The sequence below is a fragment of the Panthera onca genome, chromosome C1, assembly GCF_046562875.1.
Source record: "Panthera onca isolate mPanOnc1 chromosome C1, mPanOnc1 haplotype 2, whole genome shotgun sequence".
In the NCBI taxonomy this organism is placed as follows: Eukaryota; Metazoa; Chordata; class Mammalia; order Carnivora; family Felidae; genus Panthera; species Panthera onca.
In genome coordinates, this window is record NC_138346.1 from 198,084,766 (window position 1) to 198,110,635 (window position 25,870).

At 40.6% G+C, this 25,870-nt stretch overlaps 1 protein-coding gene across 19 annotated transcripts in view; it reads left to right on the forward strand.

Moving 5' to 3' along the window:
• Nucleotides 1–3,580: 3,580 nt before the first annotated feature.
• Nucleotides 3,581–25,870, forward strand: part of PUM1 (pumilio RNA binding family member 1) — a 132,852-nt gene continuing 110,562 nt past the window's right edge. For 10 of the 19 annotated variants that reach the window (XM_060626075.3, XM_060626076.3, XM_060626072.3 and 7 more), the window contains exons 1-2: nt 3,582–3,798; nt 8,414–8,787. In XM_060626075.3, coding sequence (XP_060482058.1) covers nt 3,702–3,798; nt 8,414–8,787 — 471 coding nt within the window. In that variant the 5' untranslated portion in view covers nt 3,582–3,701. Of the gene's footprint in view, nt 3,872–8,413; nt 8,788–25,870 lie in introns of all 19 variants that reach the window. The other 9 variants (XM_060626066.3, XM_060626068.3, XM_060626069.3 and 6 more) reach the window with 3 other exon arrangements.

Consider the following 25,870-nt stretch of genomic DNA (forward strand, 5'->3'; position numbering starts at 1 on the left):
TCCCTCTTACCTTCTTATGGAAAAAGTGCCGCGATAACAGAGATTTGCTAAGAAACAAAATGACAATGGAAATGTTAACAGTGTAACGATTACCCAAGCACCCACACAATGAGGGGAAGTGCCTCCGAAGGGAGATTCCACAAATATACAAAAACACAAGTGTAACACAGTTTAAAAAGCAACTCAAACCAACACTGGTGACAAATTATGTTTCCAGAAAATTGGGAGAGTTCCAACTTTGCTCAAGAATACTTTATATTCAATGTGCAAATTCCGTATTATAGCAACCTTTGCTAGCCAAAAGCAGTTGGCTGTAAGTGAGAATAAAGGCCTGTAGAATTGAATAGCATTTGTCCATTCTGGAATTTGTTAGCTGTCAGCACGGCCAGGTTGGCTGACTCACCAGTTAGCCTCAGACCATACTTTGAGAACCACTACCTTACGAAGGAAGAGGCAACTGTTTGAAATCCTTGAACCAACGGGGGCGCCTGGCTGGCTCAGAAAGTTGAGCGTCCATCTTTGGTTCAGGTCATGGTCTCACGGGTTCATGGGCTTGAGCCCCACGTCTGGCCTTGAGCTGACAGCATGGAGCCTGGTTCAGACTCTATGTCTCCCTCTCTCTCCGCCCCTCCTCCACTTTCTCTCTCTCTCTCTCTCTCAAAAATAAACATTGAAATTCTTGAACCAAGTCTTACTTGAATGGCCTTCACTAAAGTTTCTATCTTGAGATCTCTGTCTTTCTCTGATTAGGTTACAGTGCCGACCAGACAACTCTCAGGAAATAGCCCTAGATAATAACACGTTTGGAGAAACGCTAATCTGGTTCCTTAACCACCCGGAGCCTCAGTTTCCTCATTTTTAAAATGGGAATAATTATGTTGTCCATGTCATAGGTATTTGGGTTTTTTTTAATTTTTTTTTATTTTTGGTATTTGGGAGTTTGAAATGAAATAGTGAATATAAAAGTCTTAACACAGTACATGGCACACAGGTAAGCATTGTCTCATGAGTTTTTTTGGAAGACGATGCTCTGACAGGGTTGTTTTGGGGCTGGACAGGGGCCGCAGGTCCTTTAAGAGCAATGAAGGGAAACCAGGGATGGGTAACTGGTATTCTGTTGAGATTGCAGCGTTTGACTGGGTAGGGGCCTGGGTGTGGCATAGTTCCACATCGTGCCTATACTGATATTAGAATCTTTATGACTGAGTAACACAAGCTAAAGCTTAAAACTAAGGAGTTAGTTGTGGGTCTTAGGATGAAATCACGGCACGCAGAGCCTGATAAGTTTCTGGAAACTGTAATTTTCTCATGTCTGCTATGTTTCCTCCTCTTCCATGCTTTTCAATTATTGGCTCCTCAGCACTCCGCGTCTCCGCCCCATGGGCCTAAATGTTTTATCTGCTTTATTTCATTTAGTGCTCTTATATTAACCTCATGTTTCACGGGAGAAAATGGAGGCTCAGAGAGGTTAAGTAAGTAATTTCTTGTCTGGCTTAAGAGCTGGCTCTCTGAACACAGCATATTACTTTTAGGGTTGTTGAATTTGAGAGTTGATACTCCAAATGGCTGTTGGATTCATTCATTTAACAAATATTTAGTGAGCAGTGACCACAGGGGATTCAAAAATGAGTACAAGACTACAGCTACAATGAAACGGCCACATTTATTGTTAATTCCGTCTCTGGCGCTTTGCATATGTTAGTTCATTAAACTGTTGTAAGCCCCCCTGTGAGAAGAGTATTGACATCCTTATTTTGTAGATGAGGGGGCTGAGACTCAGGGACTTGCCCGAGGCCACACAGCCAGTAAGTGGCAGAGCTCAGGACCTCTAACTTTCAAGTTTGTCTTCTTTTTTGGAAATGAAAATGTCACTTTTTTACTTTTAAAATAAAAATAACTTTTTGTAAAGATTTCATCTTGTAAGTAATCACTACATCCAACATGGGGCTCGAACCCACAACGCCAAGATCAAGAGCCGCATGCCCCACAGACCGAGCCAGCCAGGTGCCCCTGTGAAGTAAAAGTAATCTATACTCAAACGAGTTAAACAACACGAGTGCTGATTTTCTCACAAAACTCGACAAAACAGAGTGTCTATAATCACTGATCATTTTTTTTTGCCAGTGTATTTAATATGTGAAAATATTATATTTCGAAGTTGTTTCTTTTATTAATTTTCCCATTTTGTTTACAGCTGTATTGAGATATATTTCACGTACCATCAACTTCACCCATTTAAAGTATATAGTTCAGTGGGTTTTGGTACACAGTATTTCAGAGTTGTGCAGCCATCATTACAATCTAACTAAAACTTTTTCAACACCCGGAAAGAAACCCATACCCACTGGCTGTGCGTCTCCATTCCCCTACTCCGCTACCCCTCTGCCCCTGGCTAGGTATTTTTCTTCCCTTAAGTTTATTTATTTATTTTGAGGGAGAGAAAGAGAGAGCACAAGCAGGTGAGGGGCAGAGAGAAGGAGAGAGAATCCCAGACAGGCTCGGGGCCATCAGCAAGAGCCCACTGTGCGGCTGGGACTCAGGAACTGTGAGATCAAGGATCAGCTGAGCTGAGATCAAGGATCAGTAGCCTAACCAACTGAGCCACCCAGGGCCCCCAGGCTAGTTAGTTATCTTTATGTGTTTATTGGCCACTAATGACTTGATGTCTGTTTACTTTGGATTACGGGTTTTTTTTTAATTGATTAGAGACTGTCTGTATTTATCATGAAGATTAACCATCTGTCTACCATGCATATTGCAATATTTTAAAGCTATTTTCTCAACTTGTTCTCCTTTGTTGGTGGCATCCCTTCCTGACAGATGTTTAAATATCTTTCACTTTTTAAAGTAATTTATTGATTTTGACCCATTAGAAACGTTTTCCCTCCTCCAATTATAAAGCTTTCCCCGGTATCCCCTTCTGGTCTTTTGTAGTATCGTGTGGTTTGCCTACGTTTTCAATCTATCTTGGGCTTAGTTGGAGATAGAATAACAGTATCTTACCAAACGCTACTGATCGGAAAAGTCACTTTGATCAAAAGATAGTATGAGTGCTTACGAACAGGGTTGACTTTGTGTCTTCGGTTTTGGTTTCCTGTTTGCTACCGTGGTCTTGCAATTCCTTAACAGTTTTGAACAAGGGGCCCGGCGCGTTCACGTTGCCCTGGACCCCGCAAACTATGCATGGGTCCCGTTTACAAGTCCCGGGGCCTGTACTAAAGATAGCACTGGCTATCTTTAAAAGGAATAATAAGCCACATCGTTTTACTTAATTTTCACGGCCATTCTGTTGAGTAGCTGTTCTCGTTTTCCTCTCTATTCTCCAAATGGGGCGATGGAGGCAGGAAGATTAAATAAGGCCACAGAGCCAGGAAGCTACAGCAAAGGGGTTCGAGGCCGGCACCGGTCTAGCCAGAGCCCGGTCAGCGTCCCTTCACCCCCGAAGGCCGGTGCAACCTGGCGGTGAAGCTGGGAGCGCGCGTGGCCGGGCGTCGCGAGCACCGCGGCCGCTCCTCTGCCGGCGCGGGACCCCGCCTTCTTCCCGCCACGGCGCGCGCGAGTGCCCGGCGCGCGCTCGTCTGGCGGGCGGGCACTCGCGCGCGCAGCGGTTGTGTTGCCTGCGAGTTTCCCAAGTTCACACAGGCCCTGGGTTGGCATGGCAACCGGGCAACCTGTTCCAGAGCCGCCTGCCTTCTCCGCACATGCCGCTGCCACCGCCGGAGCCGGGGCCAGAGCCTATCCCAGGATGCACCGCGCCAGCCCCGTCCCCAGTGGGCCGCCATGTTGTCGGAGTGAAAGGTAAGGGGGAGCGAGAGCGCCGGAGAGAGAAGATCGGGGGGCTGAAATCCATCTTCATCCTACCGCTCCGCCCGTGAGTATCCGCACCCCGCCGGCCCCAAACGCTGCTCCGGACCCCCAGCGAGCAGGCTGTCTCTTTGTATTGGTGTTTGAGAGCGGCTGTAGGGGTGAGAAGGGCTTTGGAAAAGCCGCCCGGGGCCCTGGCTGAGGCTTCTCACTCGCTGTTCCTCGTACATGTTTTGGAGTCAGCAGCAAGGCCCCTATTGTTATCAAAGGAGGGAGGGGGTGGGGAGCGGGGTCGAAGCGAGGAAAATGCCGGGGGTTTAGGCCCGGGCCGTGGGCACAGACATGCCTGTAGCTTTCTGCTGGGCCCTGTTGGAGCCTCCGAAGATTGATGTTGCCATTCGGGTTGCTTTTTTTGATGGGTTTGCGAAGCCGCGAGTCTTCTGTGTGGCCATGAAGTGTAATTCTGGGCCACCCTGGATTTCTTCGACTTCTTGAGCTTCCGTGGCAGCGTCGAAGCAGGAGGAACAATAAATCGCTTTAGAAGCAGCCTTGGCCCCTTGTCTACAGGCGAGACCCACCATGGGGGAACTTTGCGAGCCTTAAATGTGGAGAAGTGGCGATCAGGAAGTTTCAGATCGCTTTTTAGTCTCCTGGGTGCTTGTGGCCTTTTGTCTCCGTGAGAGCTTGGGTTTTGGTGGGTTCTTCCTCTTTGAGCCTCCCAGTGTTGGTGAGTGTCTGTCTTAACTCAAAGAGGGGCTCACCCCTCGGTAGTAGGAAAACAGATACGCACTACCAGATAGTTTTAGCGCTCACAAACGTTCTTGGTAAACAGACCTCGTTTGTTACCCTTGTCGTACCACTCCCACGTCAAGTGAGGAATAAGCTCCTGGAACTTTTTCCCCCCACTGTAGCACCCCCCCCCCCCAATCCCCCCCTCCCCCCCGGCGCGCGCGTACACACACACACACACACACACACACACACACACAGACCCGGTATTAGGGAAGGTTTTAGCCTCCCCATAGCTTGAAGAATTGTTATTCATTGTCTAATTGAGAGAACACTGTTTTTAGTTGTCGATAATCCAGTCCGTTCACTTCCTGCTCTTCGTGGGATTAAGGATGAGAGTGGAGAGAGGGTTTTTCGGGGTTGTGTTTTAAAGTCAGCCGCTTCTGAAACAATAGACATGTAGCTTTCGCGTTTTGTGTGTTTTATGAAAACACAAAAACCCACCACAACAAGCCTCCTCCCGAGATATGTGGCTCCCGGTGCACTTTTAGTAAACAAAATAAACATTTTGACTCGTTGCTAATTTTAACTTCATAAAACACTCGCTGGGGCTGTTGATTGTTTATTTGGACCTTGGGGAAGTACTCACTGGATTTTGAACTTTGAATTAGTGTTTTGCCTTAGCCACAATTGAATGCATTTTGTCCAAGGCCACATCTTTTTGAAGTTGGGTTTGAAATGAACTGCTTTAAAGTAAATTTATGATCACAGAATTTTTTGTTTTCAGTGTGGCAAAAAAAAAAAAAAAAAAAAAAACCACCAAAAACCACCTTTTATACTACTAAGCATTTTAGTTTTTTTTTTTTTTTTTTTTTTTTTAAAGAAAAGGTGAGCTTTTGAGAGATCAAAGTGTATTCCTTTGCTTGAAATAAAATCTATTAGGGATATTAAAAAAAGACACCTCGGTGTGAACAGTTTGAAAACTTTGGAAGAGTATAGAATCATCACTTCTAGTTGTGTATTTTTATAATGTGCTATAACTCTAAAAGGCATCAGCAGTTTAAATGTTTTATAATATTTAAGTGACTGATTTCTTAATTTTTGTGCTGTAGTTGCCAAGATATTACACAACTGCCCAAGACACATGTTAATTGCTTAGGTATTTGCTCACTTTCAAACTGTCCCTTCTGCCAGGTTTTCTCTTGTTTGAGAAACTGCCTTGCCTCATTAGGTAAAGCAGGAAGTCTTAGGGCATACAGATAGCTTTACAAAAGCCAATTGTTTTGTTTGAACTGTTTTGGAGGAACTCCTCCCCCTCCCCAACCCCTTGTTAGAACTTAGCTGTGTTTCAGAGGTAACCCTTTTTCATATGGAAATTCCTTGTTAGAGATGTATTGTGGCAAATCTTTTATTTCAGTTAAAGATTGCGTTTGCTATTTTAGGAATCCTCTTAGAGACTGGAGCTTCATTGCCTTCACTGGTGGCAACGAATTCCTGGGGTCTCAGCATGGTGACTTTAAATTTACCAAAAACTTTTCTATAATTTTATTCTGATTAAAAAAACAACAAACAAACAAATCACATTTGTGAGTCTTAGAGAAAGGATTTCTTCCAATTTCTAGGTGAGGAAACAGGCTCCGAGAGGTTGCTAATTTAGTGGTAAAACTTGAGTTTTGGGACTCCTGGCTTACCCTAGAATAGACTATTAGATTGATAGTCCCTTGTAGAAGAAAACTAACATGGCAGTGACTTGGTTGATGAATGGTAACCAGACCTATTGTGGTGATCGTTTTGAAATATATGTAAATATCCAATTATTATGTTGTACACCTGGAAACTAATACAGTGCTCTGTGTCAGTAATACGTCTATAAAAAAAGTGCAGTTAATTCATTTGAAAATCAAATGAGTTATTAGCCTGGTTGTCACTTTGCAATAGCCTATGGTAAACACAGCTATGATTTTCTGGTTTTGGTACTTAAGCATGAACACGATTCTATTCAAGAAAGCACAAACTGTAGTCTAGAAAGCTAGACTCCCCACTACCCTGGTAAAGTTCTGATGGATTAGAATTGTTAACTGAAACTAGGCATTTCCAAGTTAAGCTTTGAACAAATTACAAATTCCGTTGTCTCTGGCTTCAAAACATGAATTGTGAGAAGCACATGCTTTATCAGGAGGTTTAATTCTATAAAGAAATAACTGAATAGATTTTTCATAAATCTTGTAAACCTGTTTTTGAGACGTTACAGTTGAGCTTGGTAGAGAGAAGGCATGTGCAGCAGTGGGACTATTAAATTGATAGTCTTGAAATTAGACTCCAGTGACTATAGGCAGGGGTAGTCTAATAGGTTACTGATTACTTTGTGGCAATTTTTTAAGCACCCACAGTTTGACAGATGTTCTCTCTTGTGTACAAATGTAGCTTTTGGTTTTAAGAACCTAAATAGTAATGTTTCATAGTAACATTTCAGAGATTCTTTGTTCCTTCCAGGGAGGAGTTGTTGCAAGTGAGAGATACGGTATCTGTAAGGGGCTGACAAAAGTAAGCTTGAGCACAAAACAATTATTTATTTATTTATAGATTTAATTTTGTTTTATTAAAAAAAATTTTTTTTAATGTTTATTTTTGGGAGACAGAGAGACAGGGTGGGGGAAGGGCAGAGAGAGAGGGACACACAGAATCTGAAGCAGGGTCCAGGCTCCTAAGCTGTCCGCTCAGAGCCGGATGTGGGGCTCAAACCCACTGAGAGCGAGATCATGACCTGGGCTGAAGTTGGATGCTCAACCGACTGAGCCACCCAGGAGCCCCTATAGATTTTATTTTTTAAATTATTTCCACATCCACTGCTCGAACCCACAACCCCGAGATCAAGAGTTGCATGCTCCACAGACTGAGCCAGCCAGGTGCCCCCAAAACAGATTTAGGTTTGAGTCCCTCCTCTGCAACTCACTAGCTGAGTGGCCTTGGGCACATCCCATAACTTTTCTGTCCCTTAGTGTTTTCATTTGTAAAATAGGGCTGATATGATACTCTCTGCATTGTGTTTGTCAGTTATTATTGAAGTATCTGTTTTTTTACAGTGAGATGTTCTATACTAGTAAAGTGTTTGAATTTGGTTTGGTCTCATCCTATTTTTAAGGGAATAATGATGTGACTACAACTGTAAATTATCGGTAAAAAATTTTGATCCCCGCCCCCCCCCCCCCCCCCCCCCCCCGCACCATTCAACAGCAGCTAAAATGGTTCAGGCTAAGAACATCCTGTTGCTGTGCTTGGTCAGGGGGTTCTTACTGTTTCTTCAAGGAGCATCCTATGAATATATTAAACATTTTAAAGGGTCTTTTCAAATTTTAGGCAGTCTGAGTCATTGCTAATTATATACTAGGTTTGGATTTTTGTTTGGTTTATTGGCTTTTGTCTGCTCCGTTTGTAAAATGATATTTTGTAGAGCTCTTGTTCATTGAAGAAGTATCTGTCACAGTTGGCTTATGGTGTAAAGAAGGTGGGCAGAGGAGCCATCGATTGGAGTCCAATTCTATATTGTTATGTTTGGTAGCAACGTAGGGCTTCCCTGAAGTTGCCGTATTGAACTCTGATCTCAATACCTTGTCAGATTGCCTGCCACCAACCAACTTACACTTATTTCCACATGTGCACATATTCAGCAACTTATAAACAGAGGTTTCAGTTTGGCAAAATTGTGTGTATATGTTCTAAAACATTTAGTTGCTTGGTAGAAATTGGTTGTGGATGTGGTATCGCAAAAGACATGGGGCTCCTATTTTTGTTTTATCAAAGCAAATATATTAAATTATGTACATCAACTTATGTTTTAAAAAATGCAAATTTTAAACGCTTGTAACCTCTTTGTCCTTAGGTGTTGGTGGAATGAGCGTTGCATGTGTCTTGAAGAGAAAAGCAGTGCTTTGGCAGGACTCTTTCAGCCCCCACCTGAAACATCACCCTCAAGAACCAGCTAATCCCAACATGCCTGTTGTTTTGACATCTGGAACAGGGTCGCAGGCGCAGCCACAACCAGCTGCAAATCAGGCTCTTGCAGCTGGGACACACTCCAGCCCTGTCCCAGGATCCATAGGAGTTGCAGGCCGTTCCCAAGACGACGCTATGGTGGACTACTTCTTTCAGAGGCAGCATGGTGAGCAGCTTGGGGGAGGAGGAAGTGGTGGAGGCGGCTATAATAATAGCAAACATCGATGGCCTACTGGGGATAACATTCATGCAGAACATCAGGTAAAAAAAAGTTCACTATTTCAGCTTTGAAACTCTTTTATAATCTCTGTCCACTCAGGATATCTGCTTTCAGTGAATGTCTTTAAAAGCCTAACTGCTAATTTCGTTTGGTCCCAACTTAACAGTCACTTGTTTTAAGGGATGAATGTTGTGATGTTGTCACTGGATCATTTATCATTCTGGTGCTGAAGAGGTAACAACCAGTTCATTTAAGAAAAGACTTCAGATTGTTTTGATGTGCACGTTACATTTTCGAGTACACTTTTTTTTAAGTTCTTTTTTTAATGTTTATTTTTGAGAGAGAGAGTGCGCGCGCGTGTGCACGAGTGGGGGAGGGGCAGAGAGAGAGGGAGACACAGAATCCGAAGCGGGGTCCAGGCTCTGAGCTGGCAGCACAGAGTCTTGTACGGGGCTTGAACGCACGGACCGTGAGCCTGAGCCTAAGTCAGACGCTTAACTGACTGAGCCACCTAGGTGCCCCTCAGGTACACTTTTTAAACAAATAATATTTTTTCTCCTTTGACATATATTCTTTTTTCTTTTTAAGTTCATTTATTTCTTTTGAGAGAGAGAGAGAGAGCGCACAAGCCAGGGAGAGAGAGAGAAGGGGGGAGAGAGAATCCCAAGTAGCCTTCGCACTGTCAGCTCAGCGCTGGGTCTCGAACCCACGAACTGTGAGATTATGACCTGAGCAGAAATCAGGAGTCAGGCGTTTAACCGACTGAATGACCCAGGCGTATTTGGCCTGTTAAAGGATGTGTCCATATTTTCAAAGCCTTTTCTGTTGGGCGTGGGTGACTTTTGTTTTTAAGATGTTACAGTTGAAAGTAGGAAGTTGACAACAAATTAGCTGCTCAAGTGAAATTTATTTGAAATGGAACTGGTATATTTAATGTTTTGTGTCAGAGGAGTGGTTGTGGCTTTTAGGTTTCAGCCATCTTTGTCCTCTTGTTGTAAGTGCTTGGCTTCATTTGGTGAATTTTAACATGCTTACTTTTAGTAATCCAAAACCACAGCTGGAATCACAGCGTTATTTTGCTGAGAAGAGAGTTCAGTTTGATCTAGGTTTCCTAACTTCCTGATAGTGATGAAAGGCTTAGAATGTTTTAATCAGGCTATTCTTTGAAATAGGATATAGGTTGAATTTGCAGAGTTTGGTTTTATATTGCCAGTGTCTTGAGTACTGACTAGCAGAAGGAACTTTCAGCCTTTCGCTAGGTCCCTGCTGCTTCTGTTCTGCCTTAGAAGTAAATCAGGCACAAGCACACTTGCAAATCTGAATTCTCATTGTGCTTTGCCTGACCCTTCAAAAAAGGCAGCCCATGTGCCATGGTTCTTTACCATACTAGAAATGAAGAGGTGGGGTTTATCTTCTTTACGAGATTTATCGAGCATGTTGATGATACGTCTCTGGTTTATTGGAACTGTCGTATATATCAGTGCTGCTTCAAAAGCACATACTATGTGTAAGTGAGGGACACTAAGAAGTCAGACACGTGGGAGCTTCTTGTGCACTTGGGACACTTTTTGTCTTTAAGGCAGTGTATTTGCTATTTGTTTGGAGTCTTGTGGGTGGGAATCAGATTTTACTCATCTCACTATCCTATTCCCTAGAATTTGGCATATAATAAAGCTTCAGAGGAAATTTACTGATTGCGTGAGTCCTTTATTCTTTGGCTTTAAAATAAAATAGGAGTGGGGAGCCTGGGTGGCTCAGTTGGTTAAGCGTCTGTCTTTGGCTCAGGTCATGATCTCGTGGTTCATGGGTTCGAGCCCCGTATCGGGCTCTCTGCTGTCGGCGTAGAGCCTGCCTCGGATCCTCTGCCCTCCTCTCTTTCTACTCCTCCCCTGCTCGTTCTTTCTCTCAAAATAAATAAATAAATAAATAAATTTTAAAATAAAATTGGAGAAAAAAGACATTGTCACAAAGAGAAGGGCTTTGAATGCCAATGCTAAGATTTAGTTCGGTAGGCTGCAGGGTTTTTGAGTGTGTATGTATGGATTGGTGTTTGGGAAGATTGAGTTGGCAGTGAGAGATGGGAGTGGGTAAGGGTTGAGACTAATTGGACAGCTACTCTCACAGCCCTGGTGTGAGCAATGGTCAAGAACGTATGAGACTGAGAAATACAGAGTTTGGTGACTGAATTAGAAATCTTAGGTCTGTGGGAAAATGAAGTAATAGAGGAAAAGGAATAGAGACAGTATCTGGTTTGGGGACAAGATAATTAAATTTGGTAATACACCTGTTGAGTTTGAGATGTAGGCAGCTGTACATGTGGGGAGACCAAAGTAGGGGGTGTTTGGTTTGGATGGTATCTGTGTAGGGGGCAAAAGTGAAAGGATTGTAATCTTTGCTTTATTTGGCTAAACACTGTTTAGAAATCATAAACGTTGGTTTTAAAAATCTCAATTATAGATCTTATGTTGGCTTTCCTAATGATAGTCCATTGGGTAAAAGCTTAAAGGAGAATCAAGGTGCTTGCCTGTCTTGTGTAGTTGGGAAAATCAAACTCTGGGTTAGTTTTTGGCAAAACTCTAAGATCTAAAAATCTGGCTGTGCTGTGCAAGTCAGCAAGTGTTTATTGAAGGCTTAGTCTGGGCTGTGTCTTATGCTAGGCCTTATCATAAGGAATCATATCTGATTGAGCAGTTTTATCCAGGTCGTTTAGCAAACTAGAGTTAACATTGAACGGCAAAACCTGTTCCATACCCTGGGGACCTAAACCAGTGAACAAGCTTGGAATTGGCACTCGTCACAACACAATTCTGTTGGGCCAGACGCATGATAGAGTGAACAGCATTGGAGAAACTCCGGGTAGTTGCTGTGTTGTGGCTGTGGGCCGCACACAGATTACCTCTTCTGCAGTCATCATAGTGTATTGTAATTTACTAGTTTTGGTGTTGATCTCATCTGTTGGTCTGAACTATGCCAGGGCAAAGACTGTTGTGTTTTTCATGCTGCTTTGCCTGGCGGTGTCTGTAATTTTTGTGTTGATGGTTATGAGGACGAGAAGTTCTTCAGATTTGTACTCGGGTAAAACCGTAGATCTGAGAGTGCAGCTATCCTGCTGGGAAACACCGGGTAACAGGTGAGGCAGAGTGCAGGGTAATTGAAGAGTGGAGGGGCTTATCTTTAGGTGGAGAATCACTGCCGTCATCAGCCAGTGTTACTGATTGGAGGAAATAAAAAGGTGTTTGATCTGTCAGGTGGGAACCACTGATGGTGATAGAAACATTTACTGAGCATTTACATTATAGGCCCTGGATCATATATTATTTCCTGTAGTTACTCCTCAGGACAGTCCCATGGGGGAGGTAGTATTCTTTCTGAGAGATGAGAAACTGAAACTTAGTTACCAGGTAAACTCCGATTTTGAAATCAGGTCTTTGTTATTCCAGTTCCCATGCTCAGTCTATATTTCTGCCTCTCCCCCCGGGAAGAGTTCCAGCCTTAAAAACTAGACCAAACCAAACAAAGTGATTGCAACAAAGTAGCACATTCTGAGGTCAGAGAATTAAAAGCCATGATTTTGCTTGAATTTTAGAGATGATAAACTTGATCATAAGGAGAAGAGTACAAATAATGTTGACATTTCTCCTAGAATTGCAAGAGTCCTTTTTTTCCACAGGAACGGTAATGCTAAAGTCTATTTTTTTTTTCAGATTTGTTTTTATTACATGTGTATTCTAAGTAGTAATTGTGGGAAACTTACCTATATTGAGACAGAATGACTTGCCAGCACATTCTGCCACAACCCTGGGCTATTATTACTGTTTGGTGGGCCTGTTTCATTAGCCTTTTTTTTTTAAAGGCCTTTTGGCAAAATGGAACAACATTTAAGATCAGATTGGCAGAATGCTTTTATCAAAGTGAGTTGGTGAAGTAAAAGAATATCACAGGCTATGATGCCAGTCAATAGTGTTGGAGGGAAGGAAACTATTTATTGTGCCAGGTACTTTACGGCCATTTCTCTCATTATTACTTGCATTTATGAACAATCAGGTTTTTTCACTTAAAAAAAACCTTTCTCTTTCCTTTTGAGTTAGGATTTTCTTGCCTGATGTAGAAATTCTCATAGTGTCTGAGTTTTCCCTTCTTTTAATGATGAGCTCTGTAAGCTGTGCCTAAATATGTATGTGCCTTTTTTTTAATATGCAAGTTTTATTTTCTAAGTATAAACCTTAACATAATCAGCATGAGGCTCTTTAAAGGCTTAAACAACAGCTTGAGAACATGTGTTGAGGTAATATGCACTACTTAAAAAATTTTTTTAATGTTTATTTATTTTTGAGAGAGAGAGACAGTGTGAGTGGGGGAGAGGCAGAGAGAGAGAGAGAGAGAGACACACACACAGACAGACACAGAATGTGAAGAGGCTCCAGGCACTGAGCTGTCAGCACAGAGCCTGATGTGGGGCTCGAATTCACCAACTGCAAGATCATGACCTGAGCTGAAGTCGGACGCTTAACTGACTGAGCCATCCAGGCGCCCCTATGCACTACTTTAAAAATCTTGAAAACTTTATTTAAAATGTAAAGTAATTGAATTTTAAATATTTTAAAATTTGCTTAAAATAAAATAATTTAAATTTAAAAATTAAAATGTTTAAATTAAATCTTTGAATAAATATTTAAAATTAGGTGAAACTTAGACACCATAAAAATAATTTTGAGGTGAGGAATGTGTTCAGATTTGTGTGTTTATTTTAAAAAGTTGTAGTGTGCAAACTCTTTATGGTTGGTCTTTTTGTATTTGTCTTTCTTTCTACCTTAAGAATACAAACATATTGTCACTTATTTTAAGTATTAAAATTACTATATTTGGCATAGTTAGAAACTTCAGACCCCCTTCTCCCCCATTTATGGGTCAAATTGAGGTCGTTGGAGGAGAATGAGGTTAAGAAATCTCATGAATTTTGTTTTTTGGCCTGTTAAACTTAACCACAGCAAGCAAGACAATGGATGTGGATCAAGGTATTATAAAATACTAGAAAGCACATTTTTCTATGTGAGTAAATAATATTTTTAAAAAACGTTGCCTACAAAAAATTTGTGTTCTTTAACAGTGATTTTTATAACCGAAGAACTTTTATTTTGAATAGTATTAAAAGTTTCATCATGTAAAGCCCAAGGTCAAGTCTTTGACTTGTGATTGTTTTATTCTCTTATTGTGAAATCTGTTTTCTCTGTAAACTGCTGTGAGATAAAGTGGGTGATGAAATAGCAAAAAAAATTTAGGGTTGACCAATTGAACTGTGTGGCCTCTGAACTGGATTTTAAGGAACAGAGGTGGGGAGCTCTACTTTGGGTGAAAAGAAATTGAGAGGATGGGGCACCTGGGTGGCTCAGTCAGTTAAGCCTCCTACTTCGGCTCAGGTCATGACCTCATAGTTCATGAGTTCAAGCCCTGTGTCGGGCTCTGTGCTGACAGCTCAGAGCCTGGAGCCTGCTTCAGATTCTGTGTCTCTGTCTCTCTGTGCCCCTCCCCTGTCCATTCTCCCCCCCCCCCCCCCTCTCTCTCTCTCACAAAAATAAATAAACTTAAAAGATTTTAAGAAATTTAGAGGACAACTCAACAGATCTTTTTCAGTTTTGCTAGTAGTCTTTTGGCACTAGGATATTTTTTTTTTTTAATATTAAAAAAAATTTTTTTTTTAATGTTTATTTATTTTTGAGACAGAGGGAGACAGAGCATGAACGGGGGAGGGTCAGAGAGAGGGAGACACAGAATCCGAAACAGGCTCCAGGCTCCGAGCTGTCGGCACAGAGCCCGACGCGGGGCTCGAACTCACGGACCGCGAGATCATGACCTGAGCCGAAGTCGGCCGCTCAACCGACTGAGCCACCCAGGCGCCCCGGCACTAGGATATATCAGTATCCACCATAGATTGACAGTTGGTTGGTGGGAGATAATTCTAGATAGCCTGGCAGAATTCAATGGGTGAGCCTTCTCTTTGACTCTGTATCTCTGTTTTCTTTCACTTGGTGTTGTCATCTTCTATTGGTATCTTGACACTTACCCTTGATATGTGTGTCCATAGTCTCCAGTGTCTGTTAGTTAATCCTTACATTTGTAATTAACAATATTGTGTTAAACTAGGAGGGATGTCAAGTATTCCTCATACTGAGAATCTCCTCGTTCCCTGGAGATCTTTTTCTAGTGTCCCTGCCAAATGATTGTGCTAGATTATGAGCCTCTTGTCTTTTTGGGTAGATTGCTTAGATGTTTCAGCATTTGGGCCATTGCCATTGAACGGCATCCCCTAAAGCTGAGTAATCTGTGCTTTCATATCTTGAAGCCTTTTTCATTATATTTGGAGTTCACAAAGACTCAACGTGTTATGTACTCAGTCAAAGGATCCCTTTCTTTGACTAGAACTATTTTCCATTTTTAAGAATTGGGTTCCAGTGTAAAACAAAACAAAACAGCATTCAGTCAGTTGCTCTTTACTAATTCTGTGTGTGGTACTTGATTGTATGTGCCCCCTAGATGGCAACTTGCAGAAGTTTGTGACACATCTTTACTTTGTTTTGTTTCGGAAGATGTTTGGAGTGGAATTAGGGGAAAAAAAATACATAAGATAGGTGGTAATGAGATGTAACCGTGGGGAAACTAAGGGTATGTCAGCAAAATGAAGGGGGTAATTTTAGAATTTCTAAATATGTGCCAGACTGGTGAGTTACAGAATTTGCTCTGGGTGTCCTTGTGGCCAAAGAAAAGAGGGAAATGTGGCAAATTATGAGACTCTTCGTAAGAGAAAACCACAGCAGTTATTCAGGAAGAGATTTCAGTTTCAGATGTGTTTGAAGTGTTTTGTAAAGTAATGTGGTGATGGCTGGTTTTCAGTGCATTTTTCTGTTGCTGCACAAGAGTGACACATCTTTTGTGTGTGTGTCCATTTTCTCTGAGGCAACGGCATTTACTGAATACTTTCTATAGGCTGAGCCTGATTACAGAGTTATGCTTTTGGGTACTGTGGAAAAAATACTTAAAAAAAAGTTCTAGCACTTGCTTAGAATCTCTCCGTTCTAGGGAATGGCTTAACGTTCATAGAGGAACATAGGCCTGCCAATCAATACACTTCCAAGAGCGTAGTTAGTGCTGGGGATAGGGTAAGTAACGTTTTTGTTTTTTGGTTGAGGAATTTCTGGCCCTCTTTGCTTTGTCTTTTACATTCAGTTTCTTCATCTTTGGAATATGGTAAGGAGCCGTAGTGAGAGTGTGGCTTTGGCTCAGTGGACTGCTCTGGCAGTTTGCGCCCTGCCTGTTACTGTTTTGAGAAGTGATGGCCAGTGATTGGCATTAGGTTGGGTGAGTTTACTGTTTGGAAATTGGACTAAAGACCTTGGGCCTGAAGGGTGTACCTGGCATTGGTGATAAAGTCCGCAGTTGAAGAGTTACTGGACCTATTGCAGAGGAGCGCTCTTCCATGTTTTTTCCATGTCATATTTTTGGAGAACTGTGGCTTTTAGAGTGCCTTAGTAATGGTTTCAGAGGACTTGGTCTATTTAATGCCCTCAGTAAGTGCTCTTTTATGGTTAAAGTACCCTTCTTAGTGTTTTTATGAATCTCATCAGGAAAATTCTTAGGTTTGTGGAAATTGAGGGCCCTAAAGATTTTTTTTTTATAACTGCTTTATTGATACATAATTCATCCATTTACAGTGCACAATTCATTGGTTTTTAATGTATTCACAGAGTTGTCCAGCCATTATCACAGTTTTAGAACATTTTCAGCACCCCAAAAAACTATATCCAGTAACTTTCACTTCCAGTCCTTGGCAGCCGCCAGTCTACTTTCTGTGTCTGTGGATTTGTTGGTTCTGAACAGTTCATATAAATGGAGTCCTACAATGTGTAGTCCTTTGTGACTGGCTTCTTTCACTTACCATCATGATTGATTTATTATTTATTATTAACATTTTTTTCTAATGTTTATTTTTGAGAGTGAGAGAGAGCGACAGAGTGCACGCGGGGGAGGGGCAGAGAGAGAGGGAGACACAGAATCCAAAGCAGGCTCCATGCTGCTCCGAGGTGTCGGCACAGAGCCCAGTATGGGCTCTCACAAACTGTGACATCGTACCCTGAGCTGAAGTCAGCCGCTTAATCAACTGAGCCACCCAGGTGCCCCTAGCATCATGTTTTAAAAAAATTTTTTTTTTTAACGTTTATTTATTTTTGAGACAGAGAAAGACAGAGCATGAACGGGGGAGGGGCAGAGAGAGGGAGACACAGAATCGGAAGCAGGCTCCAGGTTCCAAGCCATCAGCCCAGGGCCCGATGCGGGGCTCGAACTCACGGACTGTGAGATCGTGACCTGAGCTGAAGTCGGACGCTTAACTGACTGAGTCACCCAGGTGCCCCCCTAGCATCATGTTTTAAAGGTCCTTCCATGTTTTAGCATGTATCAGGACCTCATTTCTTTTTATTGCTTAATAATAATGCATTATATAGGGATACACACCACATTTTATTTATCCATTTGTCGATTGATGGACAAGTTTTTGTATACAAGTTTTTGTTTGGATGTATGCTTTCATTCCTTTTGGGTACCTAAAGATTTATTAAACATTTCTTTTAATGTTTAATTTTGAGAGAGAGAGAGCGTGCGCCCACGCGTGTGAGCCGGGGAGGGGCAGAGAGAGAGGGAGACACAGAATCTGAAGCTGGCTCCAGGGTCTGAGCTGTCATCATGGAGCCTGACATGGGGCTCGAACTCACAAACTGTGAGATCATGACTTGAGCCCAAGCTGGAGGCTCAACCGACTGAGCCACCCAGGCGCCACTGGGTACCTAAAGATTTTTAAAAGGGCATAAGTTTCATATGTACAGATACAGAAATAATGGGAATTTTTTTCACTGATGCGAGTACTTTTATTTATTTAATTTAATTTAAAATTTTTCATTTATTGATTTATTTTTAAGGTGGTTTTACCTTTTAAAAAAATTTTTTTTTAAGTTTATTTATTTTGTGTGTGTGAGAGAGAGAGTGTAGGTGCAGGGGAGAGGCAGAGAGAGAGAGAGAGAGAGAGAGAGAGAATCCCAAGCAGGCTCCAAGCTGTCAGCATAGAGCCCCATGGGAGGCTCAATCCCACAATCCATGAAATTATGACCTGAGCTAAAATCAAGAGTTGGATGTTTAACTGACTGAGCCAGCCAGGTGCCCCAAGGTAGTTTTACCTCTTAAAAAAAAAAAAAAAAATTATTTATTTAGAGCATGTGCATGCACAGCTGGGCAGGGGCAGAGAGAGAGGGAGACAGAGGATTCCAAGCAGGCTCTGTGCTGTTACCGCCATAGTCTGATGCGGGGCTTGAAGCCATGAACCATAAGACCACAACCTGAGCCGAAGTCAGATGCTTAACCAACTGAGCCACCCAGGCGCACCCGTGGTTTTACCTTTATAATGACTGATTCAAACCCAGGATCTGAATCACAAATTCCAGATGTCTGGTGGCACTTTTCTGTAGGCCTGTTTTTTTGTTTTTTGTTTTTTGTTTTTTTTAATGTAAGCTCTAGGCCCAGTAAGAGTCAAGAATCGCATGCTTTACCAATTGAGCCAGCCAGACACCCCTGTATTTTTTTTTTTTTTTATAACTTTTAAATTTCAATTTTTTATGGAAGTATAGTTGACATATTAGTTTCAGGTATATAACATAGTGAGTTGACATAAACATGAAATGATCACCACGATAAGTCTAGTTACCATTTGTCATACAAACTTATTACACTATTATTGACTGTTCTGTATATGACCCTTTACTGTGCCATGACTTACTTGTCTCATAACTGGAAATTTATACCTCTTAATCCCCTTCACTTTTTTGCCTATCCTCTACCCCATCCCCCCACCACCTTGTTCTCTGTATTTATGAGTCTGTTTCTGCTTTGTTTTGTTGGTTCACTTGTTTTGTTCTTTAGGTTCCACTTATAAGTGAAAATGTACTGTATTTGTCTTTTCCTGTACCATTTATTTCATTTAGCAGAATACTCTCTGGGACCACCCATGTTGTCACAGATGGAAAGTTTTCACTTTTCCATTTGTGGCTAAGTAATATTCCATTGTAAATATATGCACAACATCTTTATTAATACCTGCATCTATCAGTGAACACTTAGGTTGCTTCCATATCTTGGCTATTGTAAATAATGCTGTAGTGAACATATGGGTGCATATATCTTTTCGAAATAGTGTTTTATTTTCTTTGGATAGATACCCACAAGTGGAATTGTTGGATTGTATGGAATTCCTAGTTTTAATTTTTTTGAGGAACCTCCATACTGTTTTCCATAGTGGCTGTGCCACTTTACATTCCCACCAACTATGCACAAGGATTCCCTCTTCTCCACAACCTCAACAATACTTGTTACTTGTCTTTTTTTTTTTTTTTTTTTAATTTTTAAAGTATTTATTTATTTAAAGTTGATGCACTTGAGAGAGAGAGAGGGAGAGGAAGGGAGGGGCAGAGAGAATTCTAAGCAGGCTTCTGCTGTTGGTGCAGAGCCTGATGTGGGGCTCGATTTTATGAACTGTGAGATCATGGCCTGAGCTGAAATCAAGAGTCAGATGCTTAACTGACTGTGCCACTTATGCACCCCACTTCTTGTCTTTTTGATACTGGCCATTCTGACAGGTGTGAGGGAGTATCTCACTGTGGTTTTGATTTACATTTCTGTGATGATTAATAATGTTGAGCATCTTTTCATGTGTTAGTTGGCCATCTGTTTGTCTTTTGGAAAAATGTCTATCCAGGTCCTCTGCATTTTTTTTTAAATTTTTTTTTTTTTAACGTTTATTTATTTTTGAGACAGAGAGAGATAGACCATGAACGGGGGAGGGTCAGAGAGAGAGGGAGACACAGAATCTGAAACAGGCTCCAGGCTCTGAGCAGTCAGCCCAGAGCCCGACGCGGGGCTCGAACTCGCGGACCGCGAGATCGTGACCTGAGCCGAAGTCGGATGCTTAACAGACTGAGCCACCCAGGCGCCCCCAGGTCCTCTGCATTTTTAAATCAGATAATTTGTCTTTTTGGTGGTGAGTTTATGAGGTCTTCATATATTTTTGGATGTTAACTTCTTATTAGTTATATCATTTGCAAATATTACCTCCCATTCAGTAGGTTGCCTTTTCATTTTGTTGATGGTTTCCTTTACTATGAAAACGTTGTTTTAGTTGAATGTAGTCCTGATTGTTTATTTTTGTGTTTTTTTTTTTTTTTTTTTCTTTTTGCCTTTGCCTGAGGAGATAGATCCAAAAATACATGCTGAGACTCATGTCTGAGAGTTTACTGTGCCTTTGTTTTCTTTTAGGAGTTTTATGGTTTCAGCTTTTACATTTAGGTCTTTAATCCATTTGAGTTTTTTGTTCTGTATGGTATAAGAAAGTGGTCCAGTTTCATATTTTCGCCTATAGTTGTCCAGTTTTTTCAACATGATTTATCAAAGAGACTATCTTTTCCCCATTGTATATTCTTGCTTCCTTTGTTATAGAGTAATCGACCATGTATGTGTGGATTCATTTCTGGGCTCTCTAGTCTCCATTGATCTGTGTCTTTTTGTACCAGTGTCATACTGTTTTGATTGCTATAGCTTTGCAGTATAGTTTGAAATCTGGGAGCATACCTCCAGCTGCTTTGTGCTTTCTCAAGATTGCTTTGGCTATTTGGTGATGGTGGTTTTTTTGTTTGTTTGTTTGTTTTTTGGTTCTGTACACATTTTAGGATTAATTTAGTTTTGTGAAAAATGTTCTTGATATTTTGATAGGGATTGCATTGAATCTGTAGCTTGCTTTGGGTATGTAGACATTTTAAACAATATTCTTCCATTCTGTGAGCATGGTATACTTTTCTATTTATTTGTGTCATCTTCAATTTCTTTTATCAGGTCTTACAGTGTTCAGAATACAGCTCTTTTACCTCCTTGGTTAAGTTTATTTCTAGGTGTTTTATGAGTTTTGATGCAATAGTAAATGAAATTAAAAAAAAAAATATTAGAGAGTGTGAGCATGAGTGGGAAAGGGGCAGAGAGAAAGGGAGAGAGAGAATGCCAAGCAGGCTCAGATCATGAACTGAGCCAAAATCAAGAGTCAGATGCCTGACTGAGCCGCCCAGGCTTCCTGAGCTTGTTTTCTTAATTTCTCTTTGTCATAGTTCCTTGTTAGTGAATAGAAATGCAACAGATTTCTGTATGCTGATTTTGTATCCTGCAACTTTACTGAATTCATTTATTTTAATAGTTTTTTGGTGGAGTCTTTAGGGTCTTTTCTGTAATAGTATCATGTCATCTGCAAGTAGTGACAGTTTATTTCTTTCTTAGCAATTTGGATGTCTTTTATTTCTTTTTCTTACCTCCTGTGGCTAGGGCTTCCAGTTCTGTGTTGAATAAAAGTGGAGAGAATGGGTATCTTTGTCTTGTTCTGATCACAGCGGAAAAGCTTTCAGCTTTTCACCCTCAAGTATGATATGATGTTAGCTGTGGGTTTGTCATAAATGACCTTTATCATATTGAAGTATGTTTCCTCTATACCCGTTTTGTTGAGACTTTTTGTCATACGTGTGCCAGTGCTTTTTAGAAATAAGCTTGGGAGGGTTAGTTTATTTACAACTTACACCATGGATTTGGAATTTTTCTTTTTTTTTTTAATTTTATTTTTTTAAACTTACATCCAAATTAGTTAGCATATAGTGCAACAATGATTTCAGGAGTAGATTCCTTAATGCCCCTTCCCCGTTTAGCCCATCCCCCCTCCCACACCCTCCTCCAGGAACCCTCTGTTTGTTCTCCATATTTAAGAGTCTCTTATGTTTTGTCCCCCTTCCTGTTTTTATATTATTTTTGTTTCCCTTCCCGTATGTTCATCTGTTTTGTCTCTTAAAGTCCTCATATGAGTGAAGTCATATGATATTTTGTCTTTCTCTGACTAATTTCGCTTAGCTAGATTTGGAATTTTTCTAAGCAGTAAGTTTTACTGAAACTGATAGTACCTTTCTTCTCTATGAACTGTTTTCAGGTTAACAGCATAAATAAATTTGTTTACAACTCTGGGAAGAGGTATACTTAAATTATAGAGAACAGGTGTTTTCAGGTAACTGTATTATTTAGATGTCACGAATATACAATCAGTTGATCCACTAATGAAATATCATTTTTCTCTGTTAAAGGAAGTTCCCTAAGGACTTTAACAAGGGAACAGTTCATTAACCTAATTCTAGGTATTGTATGTATTTAAAAGCACCATATCTGCTGTTAATTAAAAAATGTTCTTTAATTTGCTAAGAATTTATTGATTCAAATTGTTCTTTTTTCCCCAGTTGGCCAAATTAAGGAGATCCTACTTGTATGTGTCAGAAGCCCAGTAAAATGCAAACCAATGAAATTAATACATTGTTCTTTCTATGAAGAAACTTAGTTTCATGAACTGAGGAAGAAATTATAAACAGATTTTTTTCCAGATGAGAATTTCAGTGAGTGTCTACTGAAATGAGTGCTAAAGATGGGGCTGTGGCGTGTTTGGGTAACACAAATCAGATGAGACTAATTGTGTGTGTGTGTGTGTGTGTGTGTGTGTGTGTGTGTGTGTGTGTATTTCATTTTATTAAAAAAATTTAAAAAAAAAAAGTTTGTTTTTGAGAGACACAGAGAGAGAGAGCTCAAGCAGGGAAGGGCAGAGAGAGAGGGAGACACAGAATCTGAAGCAGGCTCTAGGCTCCCATCTGTCAGCACAGAGCCTGACGCACAAACTGTGATATCATGATCTGAGCCGAAGTTGGACGGTCAACCAACTGAGCCACCGAGGCGCCCCATTTTATTTTTTTGAGTAATCTCTAAATGCAACTTGAACTCACGACCCCAAGATCAAGAGTTGCATGTTCTACTGATGGAGCCAGCCAGGCACCCCAGACTAATTTTATATTGAATACAGTTCCTTCAGTTGTTAATTTATTATCCAGAAAATGGACTTTAAGCTCTTTGTATCCCTGAAGAGTGGTGCACATGGAAAAGGACTGGGAGGAAATACAGCAAATTATTACTTTTATTTGGATGGGTGGGGAGATTATGGGTGATTCGATTTCATCTTGTGTTTTGTAGTTTCCAAATTTCAAACCCTGAAATTTTTATAGGTTTAAACCACCTGGCTGGCTTAGTCTATGGAGCATGTGACTCTTGATCTTGGGGTCATGGGTTCAAGCCCCACATTGAACGTAGAGCTTACTTACTTACAAATAAATAAATAAAATTGTTAAAAAAAATTCAAAGAAAAATACATATGTAAAAAAAGAGCTTAATTTATTGTACTGAATTAAGGGAAAGTGAATTGGCCAATACATTTGCAGTGGAATTTTGGTATTGAAAAAGATCTTGGAAATCATTTGACTTTTTTTCTGATGCAGTGATCTCCTTTACGTTAATTATCTCTGTTTTAATAAAAAAAAGTTAGTGTTTTGAGCAGATGTTGCCAGGATAGGTTGAGTGTATCCAGTGAGATCTAGAAGCAATTTTAGTATTGAGTACTGCCTTTCTGTATCTAGAAGTAATAATGACATGTAATTCATAAGCTGTGGCTGGAACTGTTTTAGTCTTTTTTACGTATGATTTGAATCTCCAGTAACTCTTTTGGTTTTCATCGTTTCCATTTTATGAATGAGGAGATGCAGGGTCAGAAAAACGAGCTATCGTGCTTTATGGTCTCAGATGATATATGTTGAAGGTGATTACCGTGTGCTCTTTCTACCAGACCAGTCTGTTTGGAGACCTACCTTTCTTCTTCATGGCGTATTCAACTTCTCCCTAAAACGCACACACGGTCCTCTTTTTACACATCACACATTTTAAGCCCTATCTGCTGTGCATATATTAAAGTTTAGGGACACCAGTAAGAGTTTAGTTTGTATGTCTAATTATATGTGTGTCCTGGATGCATAATAGGTCTTCAGTGAGTGATAGGATGCTGTTCAAAACTGAACTTGTTTAGTGTCTGTCATAACCTACAGCCTGTTTCTGTGGTGCCATCCCCATTACGGGCAACTTAAGAATCTTAGACTCCTCCCTCCAGCCTCCCAACAATTCCAAGGTTATATTTATACTGCCTTATTTGATAGGCTCATATTTCTTGCCAGGACATTTACAGTAGTCTTCTGGTTGGGTTTCTGTGCTCCCCCAGCCCCTCCCTCCCTCCCCCATTTTCTGTGTTGCTGCCGAATTGATATTTCTGAAGACGCAAATCTCTTGTCTCTACCTTGCCTAAATTTTGGTATTTTGTTTTTCAGTTGCTTTTAGAATAACTTTCAAACTCTTCAGCATAGCATAATTTAGGTCCTTCATGTTTTGAGCCAGTTTACCAGTCTTTACTGTTACCCTAGTTCAGCTATATTGAAGTATTTGTAATTTTCTGAACATACATGCTAATTTTATAGTGTGTGTGATTCCTCAGCATAGTTGTGCTATTTTATTTATGCAGTTTTCTCTCTTTGGAACTCTTTTCTGTTTTCATCCACTTAGCCACTTTCTCATCTTTCAAGTTCCAACTGAAGTATCTTCATCTCTGGTAAACTCTCCTCATTATTCCACTCTTTTATGGAAGGTTGGGTGTCTTGTTGGTGTTGCTGTCATACTTCATACTCATTGAAACATTCAGCTCCCTGTATTAGAGTTAAATATTTACTTTTTCTGTCACCATTGGGTGCTAGGAAGCTGGTTCAGTAAACACATTCTTGGGCTTAAGTCCAGACCTACTGAATCCAAATCTCCAGTGATGAGACACAGTCCATGTGTTTTTTTTAAAAAGCACTCCCTGGTGATCCTCATGTGCCCTTTGGTTAAAGAACTACTGTGATGGTTCCTCTTGAAGAATCTTTTAGCCTTGTATCTCCAGCACCTGGCAAGTAGTGTTTACCTCATAAATGATGAGTGAATACAATATGTTTTCAGAGCATATTGAAGAGACTCATTGAGTGGAGTGTTTTATTTTCAAGGGTATTAAGATGTTATTTTGAATTGATAAGGTCTAAGGTGTAACAGAATGTATGGTCTTGGAATACTGAGAGGCTTTTGGGCTTGAAGATAAGGAGCCAGTTAGCATTTCTTGAAAGGTTGTGTTAAAGAACTTTTAAATTATTATCAGCTCTGGTTTTATGCTTTTTCTTTTTGTTTTGCTCCTCCTCCCCCCCCACCCCCCGCCCCTATTTGACATTTCTTGAAACCCTAAAAGATAGGCAAACAGAAGGGGCTGGAGGAGCAAGGTTTACTTTCTTTAATTTGTAAAACATTAAAACTTTGTTCACAGTTACATCGCTTACTGGAAAACAGTGCTGTACTTTTTCAACCTAATACATTTACAAGGTTCATTCCTGTTCTCTGAAGTGAATACTCTGTACTAGCATAGTTGAAGATCACATACTTATGAACATAGGATCAAAGTTGTAGTTTAACCCTGTATTGTCAGTGGTTAATTGCTTTTAAGATTAGTGACTCATTTTTCCTATTTGAAGCTTTTTAAGAGGTACTCTTTGGGTTCAAGCTTTTTACTGGGGTATAGTATAAGGTACAAACTGTGAATTTTATTTTTTATTTTATGTGTTTATTATTTAAATTATTTATTTATTTATTTATTTATTTATTTATTTGTTAAGATCTCTACACCTACCATGGGGCTTGAACTCATGACCCCCAGATCAAGAGTTGTATGCTCTGTTGACTGAGCCAGCCAGGTGGCCCCAAACTGTGATTTTTAAAAGGTTTTGTGATGTAGTTCACATACCATACAATTCACCCATTTGTTTATTTAAAATTTTTTTTTAATGTTTATTTATTTTTGAGAGAGAAACACAGAGCATGAGTGGAGGAGGGGCAGAGAGAGAGGGAGACACAGAATCTGAAACAGGTTCAAGCCTCTGAGCTGTCAGCATAGAGCCCAGTGTGGGGCTCAAACTCAAGAATTGCAATATCATGACCTGAGCTGAAGTCAGATGCTTAACCAATTGAGCCACTCAGGCACCCCACAATTCACCCATTTAAAATGTACTATTCAGGGGTGCCTGGGTGGTTCAGTCAGCTGAGTGTCTGATTTTTAATTTTAGCTCAGGTCAT